Raw genomic sequence first — 24,788 nt, forward strand, 5'->3', positions numbered from 1 at the left:
ATACATTTTAAAAACAAGAAATTTATTAATTTATGTTTATTGAAACTTCTGTATGTATTTAAAGAATGCGCACAAGTTTTTCAAGCACCTTTTTAAAATTATTTTGTATCTTGTATATTTTTAAAGACAAATCTGTATGAGACAACAAAAACGTACAGTCTTTTTATATCATACATTATATATATATATATGATAACTATATAATAACAATAATATTTTATATTAACTGAATGATGTTTTTTATTTTTATGTTTAATAAACATTTGTTATTAAACAGTTCAATTCGTTTTCTTAAAATATATTCTAATGTATTTATATAGTATTACATATAAAAATAAAGGGAATATAAAATATATTAATTGATTAGAAATTTTTACAATTTTATATCATTTCCATACAATAAATTTTGAACAAATTAAATTTCAAGCAATGTATAATGCCCTACATTAAATTTTATTATTAATATAAAAGTTTTCATACTGAAATTATTATACTTGTTAATATAGAAAATGATTTGATGTATTTCATATAATTCATCATACAATGAATGTGAAACATTTTTGATAATGAAATTATAAAATTAGTAATAATGTAAAGAAATAAATTTATAGTTGCATACACTAGAAATACCTTTCACTACAAAAATAATAATAGTTAAATAAAACTTATGAAATTCATCAAATCAAATTTTTCATTGAAGAATAATTCTTACATGAAATAATTACTATGGTATTTTGTTTCTAATAATTTCTTCAATATATTCAGATAAAAATATATTATAAAATTTATTATATAATTTAAAATTTATCATTAATAATTCATGTACAGTAGAAAGAAATAATAAATTGCAGTAATTGTACATTTATATTGTATATAGAGATTATTTAGAAAAGTAAATAACAAAATAATACATAAGAATTAATTGATAAACTACAGTTAATTTATATATTTTTATATTATCTATGTATATATAAACTAGCACCAAAATATTTATATTAGCCAAACTACAATGACTGACATAATATAAGAATATAAATTATTTTAAACTGAATAAAATACATATTCTGTTCTATTACAAAACGTTTTGTACAAAGATAATAATCAGTTAACCATTAGCCATCTTTAAAATTTTTAAAAATAATATCAAATATTATTTTGATGTAAAAACTACTTTTTGCTACATAAGTATAATACATACATAAATATATATATATATATGTATATATAATGTAAAAATTCTAATCATAAATTTACGAGTATATATAGAGAAAGTTTAAATTACTTATTTGTCTTTCAATTGACACTGTAATTTACGAAATAAAGATGTTTAGTATGACTATAATGTACTGAATATACATAAATAAATTTTATTTATATATCAAGGCCATAATATTTTAAGGCAACTATGATCAAACTCAAAATATTTAAATAATTAAATACACAAAGATGAAATATCAAAATAAATGTACAAAATTAGTTTACCTCTAAAAAATGGAAATATTCATCAGAAATTCATAAATAATATATCAAATACATTCTTGCAATTTATATAAATGTAAATATAAATATATATACATATATTTAGAAAATTAGCCAAACAGGAAAATGTATGTGTTATTATAAAAATTTATATATTATAATTGTATAAATATATAATTAGGATATGTTAAATACTTTAATTTAAGCAAAATATTTAATAAATATAGAAAATCCTAATTTTTTTCTATAATCTGTAAAAAATTCTAAATACAGCAACTATTATAGCAAAATCAAAAAAATGTATTTAATGCATACATTTATCTTCAACTTCAATAAACTAATAATATATGACAATCATCTGACATAAAACAAGACAAAATAAAAACAAATTTTGTTATTAATATAAATAAAACAAAATACATCAATCATATTATATATTATGTATTATAAAATTGTTAACTATAACAAGTAATATTATGCAGCATTATTTTTAAAATTTGAAATAATTATATGTAATCGTTATTACTGTATTCAAAATCTAAGATTTCAATAATATTCCTAAAATTGCACTTGTAATACCAACATACTAGAATCATCATCTATGTATCAAGCTATAATGCAGTAATCTTAATAAATATTTAATCTAGACAATGTGTACTTTTGTACCTTCAGCGATTATTTTCCTAGATATATATACATAAATAAATATAAAACGTATATACATAATAAAAATTACGATATGTAATATTTAAATATTGACTTAAAAAATAAAAATAAATAAACGAATAAATCAAAAATTACAACCTGCATATTGTGCGTTATATTTTCAATAACAAATACATCTTCGATTCAATAATGAACTACAAATATGTAGTATTCAAGACAGGTTGGTGACAGGAAGTATGACAAATTGTTATTAATCATACTGTCATTCATTGCAATAAGCCTCATTATTCATGATACTACTGTTACCAATATAATTAATAAAATGTAATTGATACGTGGATGTATGTGTATGTTTATATATATATATATATATATATATATATACGCGCGCGCGCGCGCGCGCGTGTTTATGTGTGTGTAAATATGTATAGTTACATACATATTTACACGAGTAAATTAACTTTTATCAAGCTTTGTTGATATTACAAACTTCTATAATACTGCATTTTATAATTTGAACTATTATATTATTGTTCAATATTAACAATGTAAATATTTACTTCACTGAACGAAGCTAATCACTGTCCATTGTAACTGACTCTTTTAATTCTGATTCATCAACATAGTAATTCTTTGAATTTTTTTCTTCTGCAGATTTTACGCACTGTACACAATTTATAAATAAATTTATTATATTTAAAATTATTATTTTTTATCATGAAATATATTTTTTCTGTAATATTTTATGATAAAGTTATAAAAAAACTTACATCTTCAATTTTTATACGTGGTGATGCAATTTGTTCAGGAAAATGCCATGGTTTATAATTTGGATTATTAAGTAATTTCCAATTAGGATAAGCTACAGAAGCCTTATGTAACTTTTTAACCATCTATAACAATAAAATAAATTTAAAAATTTAACATAAATATATATTTTTACTGTAATAAATATGAAAATTACATACTCTTGGAGCAAATATTTGTGTAACTTTATTAACCAACCAAACTGGTAATTTTCCATGTGGATCAGTATGAGAGACGTATCCCAATTCAGAACCATCACCGTTTCGAGATGGTCTTACTATATATCCTTAAATAAAATAAACAGCTAAATGATTAAACATATACATAAGTAATAGATTTTATTTTGATTTTCAAATTTTACCTGTAAGATAAGATGTTGCCCGCACAAATTGTTTTCTTGGTGGATAGTCTTTATGAAAAACAGAATGATTCAAAATTAATTGTTCTATACCAGTATCTAGCCATGATCTTTGTAGAACAAAATCTCTGTTTTTCAATGGTGATGGACAGGCCACTAATTAATTATATATATAGATACATATTTAGATATATATCTCTACACATACTCATATATATACATGTTCATGTACAAATAACTACAATTTCTATACAAATAAATATATTAAATACTTACTTGAATAATAACCAATATCGTTATTTGGATTAAAAAATCCTATATCCTTTGATTCGATCATATGAGTGTCCCAAACCTTCCTATATTCAGGATCATGTAATACATCATATAACGTTTCTGGTAGAACATCAGGGAAACGTGTTCTAATCTATAAAGTATATCAATTAATAGAATTAAACATCTATAAACATATGATACAATAATGAAAAAAATACATACCTTTACCATTCTAAAACTAATGCCTGATACAGATTTTGTCCAAACTGATAAGTCAGGTTTATTATAATCTAATCTCCAATCATTATTATCATCATACAAATGTTTCAACTTTTCAAAATCCTTATCTTCGGCAATTTTAACAATTCCAATATCCATTTTATAAGAATATTGTCTATGGAATAATCAACATAACTAACACTTAATGCACAATTTCTAAAAATATAATTTTTTATTTTTATAATTTATCAATTTAATTTGATAAAAATTAAAAAATAAAGATACCTGTCATTCATAAACTTCTTAGCAGTTCAATAAAAAATCTATGCATGTTGGATTCTTGTATGTAATAGGCCTTACACTTGTGCCAAAGCATTTTTGGCTAATCTTAATCATTGTTTTGTTTTCCAAATATAAAAACTAAATATAATACTCTTGAATTTCATTTGTACTAAAAAGAAAATAAAAATATGATAATAAATGGATTAATATAGTAGACTGAAATATAACCTCTTGCCTAATAGCATTTTGATTTATGATTAATGATTTCTTATCACTAATCGATATATTAAATTAGTTAAACAATAACAATATAAATAAAGACAAAAATTTAAACAGCCCGCACAAACATTCCTGAAAGTAAAAACAAATAACCTGAAAAAATATCCTACATGTATACATGCATACCTTATATGTATTGAACTGAAAAAAATGTTTTTACAAATTAAAAACAATTTATTTTGTACATCTAATTTATAAATTAATATAAATCCTCCATTAAATATTTACAAAGTTAACGTTTAATAAAAATCTGCATTGAATCAATTGATTTTTATTACCGGTATGATATAGTGGCAACGATAACAGGTTAGTCAATATCCAACATACCATTCAGATTTGTGTGAGTTCCAATTCTTCATTGTGCATCATTTTATCCTTTATTTGAAGAACGCTTTATTTCATTCATAAGTATTTTAATCTTCAAATCATAGATATCAATGATTTCTCATTGCAATATAATTTTCTTTACATTTAATGTATACACGTATATAAATATAATAATTTAAATACTGATATGATTTTCTGTGTGTAATGTTTGCAAACTATTTTCTTCTATTTTTTATTAGATTTATTAATTATAATAATAAAAATAGTGATAGAATCTTTATTAATAATAACATTTGAGGGTTTATTACTGATTATTGATGATCATTTATAATCATTTATGATCGTTCTAATTCTCGTATACATTCTTGTATACAGAAATATATTTTTTGTATTATACGAATTTACTTTCTTATTTTGCATTATTCATATTTCGGAACATAATTAATATTGATAAATCATGTTAAATCTTTTGTTCACAATTGTAAATCATATTTTAGGTTATTCTGCACTACGATATCTCTAACATGGCTCTACAAATTTCTATTAATACTGGAAATATCGAATTGGATAATAAAATCAGCGAATGGTTAAAATGGAATAAGGTTTTTAATTTAATAATATATTTAAATTAAATGTATCATATTTTTGTGTCATACTTCAAATATTTATTGTTAAATATGAAACGTTTTAGGATGCAGCTGCTGAACATGAAATTCAAGAATTGATTCTTAACAATGATGATAAAGTTTTATCTAATTTATTTTTAAAAAGGCTTGAATTTGGTACAGCTGGTTTAAGAGGTTGTATGGGTCCAGGATATAATCAAATGAATGATTTAGTTATAGTTCAAACTGGTCAAGGGTTATCAATGTATTTAGCTGATAACATTGTTGATGTAACTGAAAAAGGTATCATAATAGGATATGATGGACGTCACTGTAGCAAAAGGTCATCTAAATATTCAACTTATGATTTTTTAGTTATTATAAAATAACTAAACTGCATATATTACATGAACATGGATATGAAATATTATTTTAATGTTATATAAAATTTACATATTTCAGATTTGCAGAATTAACCGCTACAATTTTTGTATCAAAGAATATAAAAGTATATCTTTTTTCAAAAGTTGTACCAACTCCCTTTATACCTTATGGTGTATTAAAATATAACTGCGCAGCTGGAATAATGATTACAGCATCTCATAACCCTAAAAATGATAATGGTTATAAAGTTTATTGGGAAAATGGTGCACAAATAATATCACCACATGATAAAGAAATCCAAAAATACATACTTAAAAATCTTGAACCAATGGAATCTTCATGGGAAGTAACAAAAATCTATCATAGTTCTTTATGTATAGATCCATTGGATGATGTTATGCAATTTTACTTTAATGATCTCGAAGAAACTGTTTTATATCCAGAAGTAAATAAGAATACAATATTAAAATTTACTTATACTCCTATGCATGGTGTAGGATATCAATATATGACTGCAGCCTTTAATGTTGCAAATTTTAAGGTACTTATAATTTATTATATTCTAAATTATATTGAAATAATTATTTTAACGTTTATTATATTTTATATTTTAAACTTTTACGACTGAATATTACAAAGTAATTAAGCATAAGTAACAAAGATTTTACTTTAATTATTTAATTAAAGTTTTTCTGAATATATTACAGCCATTTATAGTAGTTGAAGAACAAAAATTACCTGATCCAGAATTTCCAACTGTTAAATTTCCAAACCCTGAAGAAGGAAAAAGTGCTTTAGATCTTAGTATACAAGTAGCAAATAAAAATTCTTCTTCTATTATTCTTGCTAATGATCCAGATGCAGATAGGCTAGCTTGTGCTACAAAAATAAAAAAGTATATAATTTATATTTTTCATTAATAATATACATACATATCTAAAATTTAGTAAGTTTTTGTATTTTTGTGATAGTGATGAATGGTATATCTTTTCTGGTAATGAATTGGGAGCACTTTTAGGATGGTGGATGATACATAAGTATCAAGTGCAATATGCTGATGTAAATTTTTCAAATGTGTACATGTTGGCATCAACAGTTTCAAGTAAAATTTTAGCATCAATGGCTAAACAAGAAGGATTTAATTTTGAGGTATGTGTACTAAAAGTAAAATTAAAGTATTTCTGTTATTTTTATTATTATATACTCCTTTTTGTTTCAAAAGGAAACTTTAACAGGTTTTAAGTGGATGGGCAATAGAACTGTAGAATTAGAAAAAATGGGTAAAACAGTTCTGTTTGCATATGAAGAAGCCATAGGCTTTATGTGTGGTTCAAAAGTTCGCGATAAAGATGGTATAAGTGCTGGAATGCATCTAGCAGAATTAGCGGCTTATCTTGAGACTATGGGACTTACTCTTCTCGATTTATTAAACGAAATATATATTCAGTATGCTACCATACATTTTATATTTCAAATATTTATTTAAATCAAACCATCTATATCTTATGTGCATGTTTATTTAAAAAATATGTATTTCAGATATGGATACCACATTTCTAAGAGTTCATATTGGATTTGTCATGAATCAAGTATAATTAAAAAAATATTTGAAAGATTACGAACATACTCTGGCAAATTAAATACAGTAAGAAAATACAAATATAAGTACAAAATATAATTGAAATTACATTAATTTTAAACATTCTTTAGTATCCAACAGATATTCTCGATGGAAAGTATACTATAATAGGTGTTCGTGATTTGACAACTGGTTATGATAATACAAAACCAAATAATAAGGCTGTTTTACCTATTTCAAAATCTAGTCAAATGATAACATTTACATTTGAAAATGGTTTGGTCATAACATTAAGAACTAGTGGCACCGAACCTAAAATTAAATATTACAGTGAATTATGTACTCCTCCTGATGAACCTGAGTAAGTTGTTTATGTTTTTGCTAATCATAGTGTAAATCTAATTTTAAACTCTATTACTTTATACAATTTTCAGAAATGTTGAAGTCTTAAGAAACATTCTTGATGAAATGGTATCAGCTGTTGTAACAGAGTTTCTTCAACCTGAAATAAACGGTCTTCTATCTCGTATTAGTTAAATAATATATTTATACACGGTCTTATTATTATAACTTATTATTATTCACTTTCATAAGTTCTTGTTAATTACTTATATTCAATTTTATTAATCGATTATTTTGTAATTATTTGTTATGTATAGGAAATTGTGTTTAATTTATTTAATAATTTTTTTATTAAACATAATACAATTATATCGTGTAAAAAATATCACAATTTATATCAAAAATATAGAACAATAAGTTAACAATATTGTTAACAAGTTTAAATTTTTATATAATTTAAAAATTAACTTACATTAATAAATTAAAGGAATGAATAACTGGATTTATACATATTTAAGCATTATTATGTTCAGACATACATATGTACTGATATTTGATTTTAATAATATGTATTAATAATTCATGATTTGTATTAATATGTCATAATTCATGATTTGTATTAATATGTCATAATTCAATGTTATGACAATTAATATGTGATGTTTCAATGTTCAACAAAATATTAATATATATTTATTTATTTATAATTAATATACATGCACATTTTTTATTATATAAATATGTATATACTTTTTATATAGAAATTAGTTAATTCTTTTTTATTTTGCTTCTTGAACATAAAATGTAATACACTAAAAAGAATACGTTATTACATAGAAATACTTTTGGAAATATTTTATATTTTTTTTTTTTTTTTAAGAAAATAAAAAAATACCTGTTCATCTAAAAAATCCATAAGTACATTCATTTTGCATTTTAAACCTTCTGCCTTTAACATAAAATGCAAAGAATTAATGCATATTGGTTCATATGCCAAAATTTGATTATATAATTCGGTTTTAATAAATAAAAGTTTTAAAAACATATCTTTAATATTTGATCCATTATCAATTACTGAAATAAATTCGTATTCATAAAATGGTTTTCCTTCGACAATTCTATAAAAATGATTATTATTTATCTATACTATTTAAGAATGAAATTTCTATTAATTTATGAAAATATTTTAATACAGTGAAATTAATATTACGTATATGTAATATAATTTATAGGGGAAAGTGTTAACTGAAATTCGTAATTACGTGCATAGTCAGTATCATTCTTTTTACTATTTCTTTTTTTCATTGGTGGTTCATCATCTTCACTACTTATTACTGTTAATTCAGATTCTATATTTTTTGATGATATATTAATTGTAGGATGTAACTCATTATAAATATATGTTAATAATTTTACTGCTCTTTTCCGTTTCTGTATTTTCAATCCATATTTATTTAATTCCGCCTGAAATCAAATCAATATATTGAAATATATAATAACATGATTAATGTATTTATTTATTAATAATATGTTAATGTATTTATGTTATTTATTCATGTATTAATTTACCTGAAGTTCAGATGTTTTCATGCTATTATAATTAGGAGGAGGAGTAACATTATCTTCAATAATCTCAATTGTTTTCAAATTTTTCTTATAATTACATCTACACTGAGAATTATTGGAAGATGCAACTATATCCTCCTTAATGTGTCTTGTACCAATATGTAAATTTGTTTCTGACATTGATTTCTTTTTAAATTTTCTACTGTATTTTTTTTTACTTAATGATTTTTCATTATCCTTGAACTCTACAAGAATTATTATTAATAATTTATTATATAATAATGTCAATTAGTTATTAAATATTATAACTGATACAATTCGTTTACCTAATTGATTTACTTCTTTAGTAAATAATAAAGTATTAATGTTATCGTCACTCTCATCAATATAAGCATTTGCTAAATAAATATCATTCTCAGAAATATGAGAACTATTATTTTCAAAATTTTGATAATGTAAACTACTTGTACTTTTTTTATTTTCTTCATACTTATGCACGTATAAGATATTGTTACTTAATTCAGGACTGGAAGATACTAATGAGGTTTCTACTGAATTATGTTCATCTGTACTTGATTTACTTTTAATTTTTTGTAAATCGATATTACTTTCTGATTTACTATATTTTAGCTTATTAGAATTATTCATCTTTTGATCTTTAAAAATATTTTTTGGGGTATTTAATGATGTAACATTAGTAAAGAAATAATTGTATTTTTCAGACGTAACATACTCATTAGTAAAATTACACAAATTTTGCTGAGATATTTTTTCAGTCTCTTCAAAATTGGGAATTACTTTTATTTTATTTTCATTGTTATGTTTTCCTGTTGGACTTATTTCACATTCTGAATCTTTATCTATATTTAATAATAAACTATCATTATCCATTTTATTTTTATTTTGGTATTCATCATATATTATATTATCTATCACATTATTTTTTATTATATGTTTGTGTACAAAATTTCGATATTTTACTATACTATTATTTTTATGTCCTTTTTTGTATTTTGAATATATAGATATTTCATCTTCATCCGAAAATGTATTAAAATCTGAAGATATGTCATTTTTATTTTCATTTATTAAACTTTCTTCAGATATAGAATGTATTGCTTCATCTTGTAGATTCTCGTTTGCATTACTTATACTTTTGTTCATTGAGCTTGTAGCATATTTTCTTATATTAGATTCTGATGATTGCATATTTATTGATTCAAAATTGAGAGATATATCTGAATCATTTTTTTCGTATGACATTTTCGTCTTTAATTTAAAATTTGTATTACAATCAAATGTATCTAAAATATCGCTTTTTGTTTTAAATGTTTCTTTAATAATATTATTTTCAAAAGAATCATTTTGTTTTATATTAAATGGATTTCTACTTAATTTAGAACATGTTGATAATATTGAAACATCAGAATCTAGATCAGAATTTGATCTTGCATTTTCTTTTTGAACTTGTTCAATAAATATACTAAGATTACTTTTTAATATGTTTGAACAATCTTCTTTTTTTAGTGTAGTGAAATGGGTATTATCTGTAAATAGATTTTTATCTTTTTCAATATTTTTTAATTTTGTCGTACTTCCAAATGAAGAAAAATTGGTAGTGTCACTCATTACTTGATTGGCTGAATCAATTATACTGGAATTTTCATTACTTTTTGCTTTTTTACTATCCGTTATTTCATTGACATATTTTGTTTTATTTTTTATTTCTTCAATCTGTTTTGTATCATTAACATCATCAAATAAATCAGGAGATATATTATTTCGAATAGCATTTGTATCATTAAAATAATTAATTTCTTCTTGCAATAATTCATCTGTACACATATTTTTTTTCAATTCTGTTTCAGTAAATTGTGATTTATCCATATTGCTTTTATTTAAATGTTTTTTATTTAATTTTTTATCATCAATCAACTTGGAATCTTTGACACCATAAATTAAATTTTCTACATTATTATTAATTACTTCTAAGTTATTTTTTTCCTCAGAAATTAGTTCTCTGTCTTGTTTACTATGCATGTGACTTCCTATTTGTTTAATTTCAATCTCTTTCTTTTCCAGGAAAATAAATAATTTCTTTATTTTATATCTTCTTGCTAAATTTCTTAAAAGTGAAAAACTTATTAAATTATCCAAAACATTTAAATATTTTTTTATAATTCCACAATAAATAAATTCCAAAAATGCTAAAGCAATATTATAAGATATATCTGTCCAAGAAATTTTTTCTTTAATTTTAGTAAATAATAAAGTATCATTAGGTGTTATATCAAGTAATATATTTGGACATTGTACATGAAAAATTAATTTATGTGCCCAAATATGTTTATCATTGTTTACAAATATTATTATGTCACTTGCAGAGCTATCATTTAACGCATTGCCCCAGTTTGTTATTATAGCATCAATAAATTGTATATTTTGATAATTTTCGCATTTTTCATTTACAAATCGTGCTTCTGTATGCGATACTTCATCGCGTTCTTTATTATTGTGGATTCCTGTTTTATATTGACTTAATTTCATATCATAAATTTCACATGTATTTGCGAAATCTAAGATTATTTCTTGGTTCTAGAATACGATATTAATTTGAATTATAATTATAAAAATATAAATATTTTATAATACAATATTATACATATAATCCTTAAAATATCAATAAATTTTTTTACCATTTGTTTTTCTTCTGAAGTTATATAATTTGATAAATTTGATACATAAAAATATTTTTGATTCGATAACAATTTAGCTTTACTCCACAATTTTTCTTCCTTTTAAATAACAGAAGAAAAGTATATTAATAAAAAATAAATATATAAATTTGTAAAAATATAATCATAATATATATAATAAATATAATATAATATAATATTATATATAATAACATAGTATTTACCTTGTTACAAAATTTCTGAAGAAAATGGCTTTTTAGATCATTCTTCTTTTGAATTACACGATTACATTTAATTTTTCGATTTTGATTTTGAGTAATTTCATTTCTCATTAAAATTTCTGAAATTTTTTCAGTTAAAATATAATTTCTTTCTTCTTGAGAACGTGTTTGAAGCAAAGTTATTTCATTATGTTTTCCTATTAAAAAAATATATTAAAAATATTAGTTTAATTTTAAAACAATTTTAAAAAAAGATACACATTTTAAATTACTCTTTATTACATACTCTTTTTATTCTTTATTAATGATGGAGGTTTATTATTTGCAAATCCAAATTTTTCCAACTGGCCTACATGAACTGATTTACTTGTTTCTGATACAAATTGATTTAATATTTTAGGTAAACTTTCAATTTCATTAATTTTATCTAATTCTTCTACTTCTTCTTGATACTCTGCTTCTGATTTTGATAATGCCAATGCAAGTTGAAGATCAGTTTCTTCATATAAGTTCTATAAAAATCCATTGATATTTCATAAAAGATATATATATATATATATATTTCTAGTTATTTATAGAATCTTTTCACAATTATAGTAATTAATGTGAAAAATTACATACTTTCCTAGAAGAGGTAGGTTTTTTTTTAGCTTGTACTATAGGTGCAGCAGGTAAACCTAATGATTTTCTTTCATTCTCTTGTCGCTTTTGAAGTTCTATAGCATTTAATAATTTTTTTGTAGAAATATTATTTTTATATGCACAAATTTTCATATGTGATGCATGAGAATTAAGATCTTTAAATATTTTAAAACATAAAGGGCATACAAGAGCCAATTTTGCATCAGTAGTAGAATTTGTATCATGACAGTTAGCTTTAGATTTAAAAAATGACGATTCTATTGAAGGCTGTGAGTCTTGCACATTTCTTTTTTTCTCCGATTGTTGTTTATGCTTTTCTCCTTTGTGACTTTTAACATTTTTTAATTTTGTAACTGTACGTTTCTTTTGATATATGTTGCAATGATTAAATTCAATTGATTTTTGTTTTGATGATTGTTTTGGGCTTTTAAAATCTAATAAACTATCATCTTCATTTAAACCCGATGTATGTAAAAGTTTATTCCCTTCAAGATGTTCATCCATTTCATATGTTTCTTAAAAATGACATAAAATAAACTTTATATTTTTAGGCATGCTCTGGAATAGATATATGAAATTAAGAAATTTATTTAATGTTTTCTTATATTTTTAATATCAAATATTATAATTAAAAATTAGTGTAAAAAAACATTTTTCAATATATTTTATATAATTATAATATATTGTATATACATACTTTATATGATTAAATATTTTATTAAATATTACATGATTTAAATACTACAAAATGAAAATTGCTAATAAGCTTTCTTGTAAAATATTTCGATATATGAACTAATTAATTATTGCCTTCAACTGCATTCAAAGATTTTTTCTCAAACACATCTAAAACAATGTTATTAAATATTGGATTATCCCAGTAATCCCGTGTTTCAGAATATTCGTCATATAAGGTCTTTTCTTTATTTCTATAACCTTCTTCAAGTTCAAAAATAAGTTTCTTCTTCTTTACAACACAATCACTGCAATGTAATATGTTAAATTTTAAATATTATATGCAAATATTATCCACCAAAGCCTATTCATTTCATAATCATTTTAATAAATACGATAAGGTTATATTGTAATTGTTTAATAAATTGAATATTTATGTTCTATTCTACATACAATTTAATTTTTAAATGTAATATATCAAATTTCAAATTAGTAAAAATTTAATACATAATACACAATAATAATAAAATTTTAACGCATATTCACCCAAGGTGATTGAAGTATAAAACAGGAATCAAAATTTGTAACAAGCTTGTAATTACAAACACTTTAGCAGCCGGAGTTCCAGTAAGAGCTCGAATTTGTCTCTTTTTTAATATTATTGGTTCATACATTGTATATACCTTTAAAATATTAAAATACTTCTTTATAGTTGTTAGATATCATACGTTTGTCTATCATACAGTGTTGCCACAATATCTGAATGTGTGTGATTCAATATATAATAGAAAACAATTAGTATTTATTTATGATAATTAATTTCTATTAATAGCTTTTGCACTAAAATATTATTTTTTTAAATTTATAATATATTTTCTTAATATAAATAAATTAAGTATAGAATAAATAATATATTGTTCAAATACATTTATATATTTTAGATATTAGGCTCTCTATTGTTTATTCTATAAAATGAACCTTTAAATAATGAAATTTGGATTTCTTAGATTTAACGACTTTGTTAAATCAATATCAATAAAAGATTATAAATAGTAGTAAAAGAAAATTTTAATTTTCTTAAAATATATTTCAGTATATAATAAAATTTGTGAAAATAAATTTAATGATAATTGGTAATTATGTAAAAATCAACTTTATAAAATCAATTTTATAAAATATAAAAATATTATTTTTTTACTTTCCAATTAATTTTTAAATATGGTATGTACACTTTAATAATTGTTTTATTACTTTTTATGTTCCTAAAAATTTAGTAGAAACTATTTTTTATTTCAGGCTTCTACTTCTAAAAGACAAACTGCAGTTACAACTAGAAAAAAAGGTGTACCAAAAATGGAATTGACTACTGAACAAAAAAATGATATAAAAGAAGCATTTGATTTATTTGATCCAGATGGCACTGGAAGAATAGCTACCAAAGAACTTAAAGTGGCCATTAGAGCTCTTGGATTTGAACCAAAAAAAGAGGAGATAAAAAAGCTTATTGCTGATGTTGATCCAGATGGTCTTGGTACATTATCATTTGAAGAATTTCTAAATTTAATGTCTACAAAAATGTTAGAAAAAGATACAAAAGAAGAAGTTTTAAAAGCATTTCGTCTCTTTGATGATGATAATACAGGAAAAATATCTTTTAAGAATTTAAAAAGAGTTGCACGAGAATTAGGAGAAACTCTTACAGATGAAGAACTGCAAGAAATGATTGATGAAGCAGATAAAGATGGTGATGGAGAAGTTTCTCAAGAAGAATTTTTACGTATTATGAAAAAAACTAGTTTGTATTAACATTTCATTATTTATTCTTACATTATTCTATAAAGATTACTTTTGTGTGCAAGTTGTTTGTGCGATTCATATAAAAACTACTACTATTAATTATTAGTATTGTTTACCGTTAAAACTCAATTTTATTTTATATAATAATATATAATATTAAATATAATTAATGGATAAGAATAAACTTTTATATATGATGTAATGATACAGAATATACATAATTAACAATATTAATTTAAAGATATTAAAAAATTAATAAATACTACAAAATAATTATAAAAAGTTTTATTATTATACATCAAAATTTTGTATAATTTTTCATTCATTCAAATGTTCCTGTTTAATTGTTGACACAGCAGCATCAATTAGTGATCTTATTAATTCTGCTCTTTTTTTACATTTAGTTAAGCTTTTTAAAAATAAATCTTGCGAAATTGGAATTCCACCTGAATAAAAAATATACAGTATTTTAATTTCAATAATGAATAGAATATGTTTACTTTTTTAAATAGAAAATAAATTTATACCAGGTTTGTGTATGCAACAAATCTTGTCTTCATTCATTACAATTGTCAATCTTCCTAAACATAAACTTTCTTCATCATCAGTGGGATCAGCAACCAATAATTGGCTAAAAGTATAAATATAATTCTATTTATTAATTATTTTAATTATTCGAATTTCCAAGTAAATATAACTTACTCATTAAATATTGCAAAGCTTACAGACACTGGTAATGCTTTAATTGGAAATTTTAATCTTTTTGTATAATTTACAGATACACTTCCAGTTTCTATGTTATAAAGTGTTTCAGGTAAAGTTACTATAAAAAAATACACATGAAAATACATAGGATAAATATGTACAAACTATATTATTTAAAATTATTTAAAACTTACAAGTATTAAGTGTAGCTGTCAATGCTCCAATACAAGCATCGATTATTGAACCATCATAATTAATACACACAAGGTCACAATATAAGACCCATGCTAGTTTACCTTTAAAGACACAAAGATCTTTCAAGTCAATAGCTGCTGAATTTCTCAAAATATTTTCAATTAATTTTACAACAACTTGTGCTTGATCACTTGGTGGACCTGGTCTAAATTTGGGAGAACATAATGGAGGAAGTTCTATATTTGGCACGATATAACCATATTCTGGAGATTCTGCTTTAGGTGCTGCTAATTCCTAAATCAGATTTTATTATAATAAGAATTATAATACATATTTATATATTTACACAAAAACAACAAATTATTATCTTAAAAAAATTAAAACTTTTATATCATTCTTTAATTGTTTGATTTTGCTCATTTTTACTAATCTAAACAAATAGAATATAAAAACAAAAATGAAAAATACTTACAGCTTTAATACCACATACAATTGTTGTATTACCAATTTTGAATATAGCTGAGCTATCAGCATGAGTAATTGATGATATATTTACACTTATTGGGCGAAAAGATAAAAATTGCCTACCATCTGGTCGAACATCTTGTGCCTTTAAATTTATTATTATATATATCAAAATAATAATTTACGTTTTATTTACAATATTTATATATGAATATACATACCAAGTGATCTTGCAAATATTTTACAGGATGTATAATTCTGTAATTTATTTTATTTAATATAAAATAAATATAAAATACAAAATACAAAATTATTACAACTATGTTTAGAATGTAATCATTAATTTATTTTAAAAACTGTGGGCAATAAAAATTTATTTCTATATAATGGAATATTTAGAAATGAATATAAAAAGGTTATGTCAAGCTGAATAATATATTTAAAAAACTAATTATTAACATATATGTAAATTTTTAATTTTATATCTTGTAATATATTTGTTATGTGTGAAAATTAGTTGTAAATATACACATCAAATCATTAAAAAAATCGTATATTGTGATATAATTGATAAAAAATACCAACTTGTATTGTGAATCCATAACTTTAACCCGGGATTACCCACGTGGGGATCTAGTGCCGGGATGTACCTGCACTAGACTCCCAAGTTGGTAATCCCGGGTTAATGTTTACAAACTGTATACAAATATACGTACACTCAATTTTATATTCTTATATTAATTTTCACTTTATTTTTCCAAAATAAAAAATAAATTTAAAGAAATAATAAATATTTACCGAGAATTATAAACAACTTTTCATATGTACAATATTATTTCTTAAAAATTAAAATTTTTGATAAAAGGTTAATTTTTTTCTATTTATTTGATAGTGTATATACAAACGTCTTTTGTATTATTTAAAACTTTTAAAAACAGATTAACCAACAAAATTTTTTTTAATTATGTTATTAAATTTTATTTATTTTATAAAAATTTCTTACAATATGAATACATAACTAAACAAAGTTTTAGTTTATACATTTAAAAATTTATTGTTACGAATTGTTTTTTCAATTAACATTAGATTAATATTAATTGTTTGTAAACAATGGAAAAGACAATCGTTCTGTTCAGAAAGGCACAATGTGGCATATATTCTTAAAATATTATAACGAAAATTAGAATCTACTGAGAGTACATAGTGAAATATTACAATAACAAGATAATACAAATATAAATGGTCAAAATTTCATAAAATACAGAGTTAAAAAAATAGTCTTCTCTATTTTTAAATGCCTGTGTAAATATTAAAATAACATATTATTTAACTTTTAAGGTCAAAGATAGCTTCAAAATCATTTATAAATTACATATATCAAAGATATTAATTTTCAAAGTTTAATACAAACTTATTTGAATTCTTTATACACAGACATATCTTTTTGTATAAATATAATTTAGGAGTAATTTTAACAAACTTTAAATTACTATTAGTTATAATATTATTGACAATTTAAAGTTATTAACTTTTAAAAATATAATTCTGAATAATATTCCTGTTTGTATTGCTGTTTATTCTGATGCAATGTAGTTAGCTTCATCGAGCAAGCGTAGAATAAAATTTAGGCTGTAAAAAAAGTAAGATATTTATTGAATTTATTTATTTCAGCATTTTCAATATTATTTACCTCATGATCATGATTTTCTTCTTTATTTCCATCGTCATCATCACCAGAACTGTCACCTCCTGAACTATCTACAGAATTTCGCTGTTGATCCTTGTTGTTTAAGTTATCAACAGCAGAAGGGGATGATGCTTTTACTTTACTGGCTGCATCGTAGCATTGCAAGCAAACTCTGACTGCTTTTCCATTTCCTTGTCCAGGCAATAGTAACTTTTTATTGCTACAAGGTCCACATACAACAGCTCCACATTGTCTACAATGGTGCTGAAAAGGATTTATCAATAATGTAAATATTTAGAAAATATAGTATTTAACAATTTGTATTTAATAATATATATATGTATACCCGTCTATTTAAGACTGTAAATTGTGTCTTATTACAATGCATACAAATTGTAGCTTCATTATCTGGGACCCAAACAGCTGCATGAACTTCAACTGGTTTCTTACCACCTACCAAAAGAATATATATACAAATTACATATCATATAAATAAATGAGTATAAATAATTACTTACTTTTTCTTAATAAATCTTCAATACATTTTGTAATATGAGCCATCCATTCTTGCTTCTCTGTTGGAGTAGCAGCATAAACAGCAAATGACTTTGTTACTGTCTTTATGAGCCAGCCATTGCGATATTCTATAAATAAAGATAACTACTATATTACTTTTATATAATTATATATATTTATAACATTATCTATACTTAATATGTAAAAATAATTCAGAAATTAGTCCTAAAATTATTATGAATGGTGAGTTAAATGAAAACAAAGAATTTCATGCAGAAATAAAGTAAAACACTTTACAAATTTTACGTTATAATATAATATAAATATATATAATTTATAATATTATAAATGTTATTAGATAAATTATATTTAATTTAATTATATTAAACGAATTTACTAATATTTCTTTTTTATACATATTTGAAACTTTGAAAATATTTACAATATTTCTATATAATACAAAGTTGAAATATAATTGCAAACTGATTTATCATTAATAATTTACAGATTACAAAACATAATTTAATCAATAATGAAAATATAACTTACGACCATCATCTGCTAAAGATTCAAGTTTGACTTCTTCAAGTGGTATAATATGTTGTTTGTTGTACTGTTAACATATATAAATCTTCTTAATATCTCTAATAAATTGATATATTATTTAAAATTACTATATTAATAAATAAGCTAAAATTATATTTAATATAACTATTAATATTCATATATATTTACCTTTTTCTTGTTCATTACAATATTTCCATAGACCAATATATCATTAAATAAAAAGAATTGTCTTGGTTTAGGCTTTTTCCTACACATTTTGGTTAATACACCTTCTCCAACTAAAACTCTTCCAGGCACTGCAAGTGGCTGAAATATATAATAGATTAATGTAAATTTATTATATATTTATATTTTAAACATTTTTTTTAAACTAACATTAGAATGTCAGATATATCAAGTTATATTGAATACTCGTAATACTCGAAAATACAAAGTTGAATATAAGAATATTTAAGACTTTTAATACCTTACCTGGCCAGAACTGCCAAAGCAGTTTTCAACCATAGCAATGCGCCTGGCATTAGCCTCACTATTTACTGTAATAAATCATATAGAAAATAAATAACTTTTAGTTACTTTTTGTAAAATCCATAATATGTAACGAGAAATGTAATTTACTAAAAGATTAATCATTTCTGTAAAACGTTTTATATATTACGTGTACAACTGTCAAAGTCACATACTAAATTATATCGTTACCCGATGCAATCTTAAAAATCATAGAATAGACAAATTATGACTTTTGTAATTCAAAATCGAGTAAATATTATACATATTAAAGGTATGGATTACAACTAAACTTCTCATAAAGAATATAATATTAATTAAATGATAATACAAACTAACCCAATCGGTCAACCATGATCCTATGAATCAGGGCTGACAACAAGGAAGTATGAATCATGAACATGTTTAGTATTTGTCAATACTAATAATGAATAATATCTGTAATACTATAAGAACAATTAATGTATTATCATATAAGAAAATCTTTATTATTTCACTTAAACATATAATATTTAAAATAATATAAGATAACATAGATGAATATTGTCCATCATAAAATATACAAATACAAATATTATATAATTTTTTCATCTATTTTTATTTTAAATTTTATAGTCCTATTTAATTAATAAACAAATATTAGTAAAATAACGATATACGTTGTTCTAACCAATACGTAACACAAATTTTCAAATACCGGATGTACTCTTTCGAGATATCGATATCCGATATTAGTGAACAATAAAAATCATATGATTATTGAGGGTGTAGTAAATTACGAGTAGTAAGTAGATTTCTTTTTAAGTTGCTACATACAAAAGTAAAAGAAAATAACTTGGCAAAAAAATGAAGATATGTGGACCTAAATATGCCCTATGTGGCTTAATATTATCTGTTTGGGGTATATTTCAACTAGTAAGTTATTTTTTAACCTAAAATCAATATATTTGAAATATATTGAAAAATCTTAAACTTAACAATTACTTATTGTACATTAACAAATTGTAAGAGAATTCATTTTATATATTTAAATTTAGTTTGATTTTAATTATTTGATATTATTTGGAAAAAACAATTGATTAGCTTTCATTTGTAATCAATTTTTCAATAATTACAGAATTTATTGATTAAACTAATATTTGTTATTTACAATTAATATGAAAAGCAAATATAATTTTCATACATTTTTTTAAAAACTGTAGTCTGTGGAATTTATTTTATTTATTTTTTGCAGCTCCTGATGGGAATATTCTTCTATACCAAAAGTGTAGCTTTAGTAGAAGATCTTCCAATAGAAGAAGAAAAAGGAGAACCAACTTTTACAAAAGCTACAGCTTTCTATGCTGTAGCAGATAGGGGTTATAAACAAAATGCATATAACTGTTGGATTGCAGCTTGTATTTATGTTCTTACATTCTTATTTTCTGGACATCAATTTTATATAAATTCAAGATCATCTTTAAGTGTTTAAAAAGTTATATAATTAAATAAAAAAATACATATAAGTATATAGTATAATAATATATTATAAATAAAAATATATTTAGGAACATACTAAATATAAATTTCAACAACAGATCTTTTCAATTGCATTTTAATGTTAACAATGAACTGCTGTTTAAAGTATATTGTACTATGATATAAATGTGTAAAATAGAAAAATGTAGATTACTTCATATTGTATATATATGTGAAAATATACGATAAAATTATTGTTGAATTTATTTTTATTATAATGTGAAATATTTTTTTTGTTCATCCATAGTATTTTGAAGTTCTAAATTAAATTGGTGAAAATAACTAATCAACAGAATTTTAAAATTAATATATAATAAAATTCCATATTCGTGCGATATATATAATATTATTTAAATATTAATTGTTAAATATTCAACTTTTGTAAATATGTGATTATCCATGCGTAATATTCATGTAAGTAATTAATATGTTCATTATCGGCAATCTGTCATTTTCGTCAATGTTCTATATTGCGTTCAAATTTAATATATGTCATGTATTGAAATAAGAAAAGATTTCAAGTTTTTAATTGTTATAATGTTTAAAATCTTGAGATACATTTTATAATATTTATATATATAAAATTATACAACTTATACATGTAAAATTGTAAATAATATTAGTTTATAGTTGATAGGTTAGGTATAATTCAAATCTGCTATATAAATTAGTCACTTTAATTATCCAGGTCTAGTGTTATATATTACAAATAAAAAAAATATATATATAATTATATACACATATTATATATAGATAGATAATTTTTATTAAATATTCAGAGAATAAATTCATGTTTTAATAAATTTTAAATGTTACCTATATTCATAATAATTTATGATAGTTTTATACATATATATTTATATAATATTTAATGATTTTTTGTATCACTATTATTATATTATTATATTAATGTTATTGGTTATGTTAATATTATTATGCATTCAATTTCAGAGTATTACACTGCATTAATTACAATGGAAAATGAACAGATTGTAACTATAACTAATGACTATAGTGAAATAATACGTCTTCCTTTTTCTCGAAAGCTTTTATATGGAATTGGACATGTTTTAAATGACATTTGTGCTTCTATGTGGTTTACATATTTATTAGTTTTTTTTCATTTGGTACTTGGATTTAATTCAACCTTAGCTGGAATAATTTTACTTATTGGTCAAATAGCAGATGCTTTAGCTACTCCTTTTATTGGTTTTCATTCTGATAAGAATGATGACTTTTGGTTATGTAAATATGGGAGAAGAAAAACATGGCATTTAATAGGTATATTATAATAATAACAATAATAATAATAATTATCATTTGTATATATATTATTGATCCTATATATTGATTATAGGTACCTTATGCATACTATTTGCATTTCCTTTTATTTTTTCACATTGTATTGGATGTGAAACTTCTCATGAATGGGCTCAATTAGTTTATTATGCAGCGTTTGTCATAATCTTTCAATTTGGTTGGGCTGCAGTACAAATATCTCATTTGTCTCTAGTTCCAGAACTTACACCTTTTCAATATGAAAGAACAGAACTCATAGCAATAAGGTATATCTTTTCAATTATTACAAAGATTTTTAAAATATTTTGACTAAATTATAATTTTAATAACTTCATTTAGATACAGTTTTACTGTCCTTTCAAATGTTTTTGTTTACTGTATTACATGGACAGTATTACATATAACAAATACTAAGGATTCAAATCCTCAAATTGGGCCTGATGATGCAAAGAAATTTCAAGAAGTTGTATTTATTGGAATTGGAGTTGGAATTATAACATCTATTTTATTTCATATCTTTGTTAAAGAAAACTTTGTTAATAATTCTAATAGTAAGATTAATTCTTTATTTATTCAATGATAAAAATTTATATTTATTTTAATATCTATTTTATTACATCTAGGTCCATTGCATAGAAACACAAGAACAGTATTATTAATATTAAAAAATGTCCAATTATATCAAGTAGCTTGTATATATATGCCTACTCGTTTATTTATAAACTTATCACAAATTTACATTCCTTTGTATTTACATGAATCATTAAATATGCCAGCTACATCTTTAGCTACTATTCCTTTAATAATGTACTTGAGTAGTTTTGTAATGTCTTTAATTATAGAAAGATTGAATACAAAACTAGGTAGAAAAATTTCATACTGTTTTGGTGTTATATTAGGTATATGTGCTTGTATTTGGATACAATTTGGTACTGGTTTAACATATACAAAATATCACATCTATCCAGTATCTTTAATATTAGGTAATATTACATAACTTAAGTTCTTAAAATTAAATATAAATAAAATATATTCAAATATTAACTTTTTTTTATTGCAGGATCTGCAGGTTCTATTATGTTGGTGACTAGTCTTGGTATCACTGCAGATTTCATAGGTCAAAATGTTGATAGTGGTGCATTTGTGTATGGTGTTATGAGTTTTGCAGACAAACTTTGTAATGGATTAGCAGTCATGCTTATTCAGTATTTGTTAGTATATATTCTTTTTAAAATATTAATAATTTAAATAATTATATAAAACTAAAATTAAGTTTTTAGAAACAAACAAAACTAAATAGCGCTGTCTTTTATTTTTCAGAAGCTGTTGGGTCGATAATAAAAATTATTATAAAAATGTTTTAGTTTATGTTTGTGCTATTTCTGCAATATTTGGCCTATTAATGATGTTATGTACAAAATCATTTCATCACAATATAGGTACATATTTATAACAAACTATGATTATATATTTCTGAAAGACACCAGTAATCGTTTGATTAGGCATCATGGAGAGATATTATGTATTTCAAATGATTCAAATATCAAATTTTCATTTCTATAATTCATATATTCTGAAGATAGAAATCTTTATATCGATGTTGTATATGATTATTAGTATAACAATGTGAATAAATCATATGGCTAGAATATATGTAAGTACATATGATATTAATTTCAAAAAACAAATAATACTCAAGTAATAAAAGTAATAAAGGGTTAGAATAATGAAGTAATAAAAAAAATAATCCAATTTAAAGATCATTGGTTTATGCTAAAGATCAGTATCTTTTGAATGCATAAATTGCTGAAGTTTTGAATTATTATATTTTGAATTCATTATCTTTTTCCATAATATCTGTCAAATTTGAACTGGTGTTATTTATGAAAATATTATTGCATTAATCATAGTACCATCATAATGTGAATACAATTATTTCAGCATATAACACGTTACATTCTGAACGTGATAATATATCTATTACTACATCAACAACAGAGAATGAACCTTCAATAAGACCAGAGAATGTTACATAATATCAAAAAAGATAGTAATTGAAATAATATTTTTGTAGTATATAACAATAAATATTTAAATAAATACTTTATCTTATATTTAATATTTTTTAAATA

At 22.5% G+C, this 24,788-nt stretch overlaps 8 protein-coding genes across 21 annotated transcripts; 4 read left to right on the forward strand and 4 right to left on the reverse strand.

Annotated features, from left to right (window-relative positions):
- Positions 1 to 41: 41 nt before the first annotated feature.
- Positions 42 to 4,815, reverse strand: LOC122536876 (START domain-containing protein 10-like). 6 transcript variants are annotated; one of them, XM_043669638.1, is made up of 8 exons: positions 4,490 to 4,543; positions 4,088 to 4,253; positions 3,806 to 3,977; positions 3,587 to 3,734; positions 3,314 to 3,466; positions 3,114 to 3,238; positions 2,916 to 3,038; positions 42 to 132 (listed from the first exon to the last, which is right to left on the reverse strand). In XM_043669638.1, exons 2-8 carry the CDS (start codon positions 4,096 to 4,098, stop codon positions 121 to 123), a joined length of 744 nt encoding a protein of 247 aa, XP_043525573.1. In that variant the 5' UTR covers positions 4,099 to 4,253; positions 4,490 to 4,543; the 3' UTR covers positions 42 to 120. The 6 variants fall into 6 exon arrangements, with proteins under 6 accessions (XP_043525573.1, XP_043525571.1, XP_043525570.1 ...); XM_043669636.1 differs by lacking the exons at positions 42 to 132; positions 4,490 to 4,543 and adding exons at positions 2,679 to 2,809; positions 4,691 to 4,815; XM_043669635.1 differs by lacking the exons at positions 42 to 132; positions 4,490 to 4,543 and adding exons at positions 2,679 to 2,809; positions 4,642 to 4,694.
- LOC122536869 (phosphoglucomutase-2) lies at positions 4,537 to 7,921 on the forward strand. Of its 6 annotated transcripts, none has more exons than XM_043669617.1 (10): positions 4,537 to 4,669; positions 5,188 to 5,292; positions 5,382 to 5,638; positions 5,758 to 6,220; positions 6,387 to 6,574; positions 6,651 to 6,828; positions 6,902 to 7,125; positions 7,219 to 7,324; positions 7,390 to 7,619; positions 7,693 to 7,919. In XM_043669617.1, exons 2-10 carry the CDS (start codon positions 5,215 to 5,217, stop codon positions 7,793 to 7,795), a joined length of 1,827 nt encoding a protein of 608 aa, XP_043525552.1. In that variant the 5' UTR covers positions 4,537 to 4,669; positions 5,188 to 5,214; the 3' UTR covers positions 7,796 to 7,919. The 6 variants fall into 6 exon arrangements, with proteins under 6 accessions (XP_043525552.1, XP_043525550.1, XP_043525555.1 ...); XM_043669615.1 differs by having other exon boundaries at positions 4,660 to 4,703; XM_043669620.1 differs by lacking the exon at positions 4,537 to 4,669 and adding an exon at positions 4,695 to 4,767.
- A 421-nt stretch (positions 7,922 to 8,342) lies between these two features.
- LOC122536881 (uncharacterized protein PF11_0213) lies at positions 8,343 to 14,150 on the reverse strand. The gene is made up of 11 exons (XM_043669644.1): positions 13,947 to 14,150; positions 13,423 to 13,708; positions 12,705 to 13,283; positions 12,370 to 12,595; positions 12,087 to 12,202; positions 11,863 to 11,961; positions 9,493 to 11,761; positions 9,170 to 9,411; positions 8,811 to 9,064; positions 8,496 to 8,718; positions 8,343 to 8,412 (listed from the first exon to the last, which is right to left on the reverse strand). Exons 3-11 carry the CDS (start codon positions 13,227 to 13,229, stop codon positions 8,380 to 8,382), a joined length of 3,987 nt encoding a protein of 1,328 aa, XP_043525579.1. The 5' UTR covers positions 13,230 to 13,283; positions 13,423 to 13,708; positions 13,947 to 14,150; the 3' UTR covers positions 8,343 to 8,379.
- Positions 13,896 to 15,339, forward strand: LOC122536877 (caltractin-like). 2 transcript variants are annotated; one of them, XM_043669640.1, is made up of 2 exons: positions 13,896 to 14,027; positions 14,697 to 15,339. In XM_043669640.1, the coding sequence occupies exon 2, from the start codon at positions 14,754 to 14,756 to the stop codon at positions 15,204 to 15,206; it is 453 nt and encodes a 150-aa protein (XP_043525575.1). In that variant the 5' UTR covers positions 13,896 to 14,027; positions 14,697 to 14,753; the 3' UTR covers positions 15,207 to 15,339. The 2 variants fall into 2 exon arrangements, with proteins under 2 accessions (XP_043525575.1, XP_043525574.1); XM_043669639.1 differs by lacking the exon at positions 13,896 to 14,027 and adding an exon at positions 14,567 to 14,621.
- A 128-nt stretch (positions 15,340 to 15,467) lies between these two features.
- Positions 15,468 to 17,211, reverse strand: LOC122536875 (exosome complex component RRP43-like). The gene is made up of 7 exons (XM_043669632.1): positions 17,148 to 17,211; positions 16,784 to 16,820; positions 16,570 to 16,707; positions 16,097 to 16,391; positions 15,900 to 16,020; positions 15,725 to 15,828; positions 15,468 to 15,643 (listed from the first exon to the last, which is right to left on the reverse strand). Exons 1-7 carry the CDS (start codon positions 17,162 to 17,164, stop codon positions 15,516 to 15,518), a joined length of 840 nt encoding a protein of 279 aa, XP_043525567.1. The 5' UTR covers positions 17,165 to 17,211; the 3' UTR covers positions 15,468 to 15,515.
- A 477-nt stretch (positions 17,212 to 17,688) lies between these two features.
- Positions 17,689 to 20,236, reverse strand: LOC122536874 (pleckstrin homology domain-containing family F member 2). The gene is made up of 8 exons (XM_043669631.1): positions 20,179 to 20,236; positions 19,804 to 19,868; positions 19,501 to 19,638; positions 19,315 to 19,378; positions 18,768 to 18,893; positions 18,596 to 18,702; positions 18,253 to 18,513; positions 17,689 to 18,191 (listed from the first exon to the last, which is right to left on the reverse strand). Exons 1-8 carry the CDS (start codon positions 20,234 to 20,236, stop codon positions 18,162 to 18,164), a joined length of 849 nt encoding a protein of 282 aa, XP_043525566.1. The 3' UTR covers positions 17,689 to 18,161.
- A 315-nt stretch (positions 20,237 to 20,551) lies between these two features.
- Positions 20,552 to 21,559, forward strand: LOC122536878 (ribonuclease kappa-B). The gene is made up of 2 exons (XM_043669641.1): positions 20,552 to 20,754; positions 21,074 to 21,559. Exons 1-2 carry the CDS (start codon positions 20,686 to 20,688, stop codon positions 21,308 to 21,310), a joined length of 306 nt encoding a protein of 101 aa, XP_043525576.1. The 5' UTR covers positions 20,552 to 20,685; the 3' UTR covers positions 21,311 to 21,559.
- A 366-nt stretch (positions 21,560 to 21,925) lies between these two features.
- Positions 21,926 to 24,757, forward strand: LOC122536871 (major facilitator superfamily domain-containing protein 12-like). Of its 3 annotated transcripts, none has more exons than XM_043669626.1 (8): positions 21,926 to 21,994; positions 22,309 to 22,638; positions 22,715 to 22,922; positions 22,996 to 23,207; positions 23,280 to 23,639; positions 23,717 to 23,867; positions 23,977 to 24,095; positions 24,598 to 24,757. In XM_043669626.1, exons 2-8 carry the CDS (start codon positions 22,332 to 22,334, stop codon positions 24,690 to 24,692), a joined length of 1,452 nt encoding a protein of 483 aa, XP_043525561.1. In that variant the 5' UTR covers positions 21,926 to 21,994; positions 22,309 to 22,331; the 3' UTR covers positions 24,693 to 24,757. The 3 variants fall into 3 exon arrangements, with proteins under 3 accessions (XP_043525561.1, XP_043525562.1, XP_043525560.1); XM_043669627.1 differs by having other exon boundaries at positions 21,986 to 22,045; XM_043669625.1 differs by lacking the exon at positions 21,926 to 21,994 and having other exon boundaries at positions 22,248 to 22,638.
- Positions 24,758 to 24,788: the final 31 nt, after the last annotated feature.

This window comes from Frieseomelitta varia, unplaced genomic scaffold, assembly GCF_011392965.1.
Source record: "Frieseomelitta varia isolate USP_RPSP 00005682 unplaced genomic scaffold, Fvar_1.2 scaffold_875, whole genome shotgun sequence".
Taxonomy (NCBI): Eukaryota; Metazoa; Arthropoda; class Insecta; order Hymenoptera; family Apidae; genus Frieseomelitta; species Frieseomelitta varia.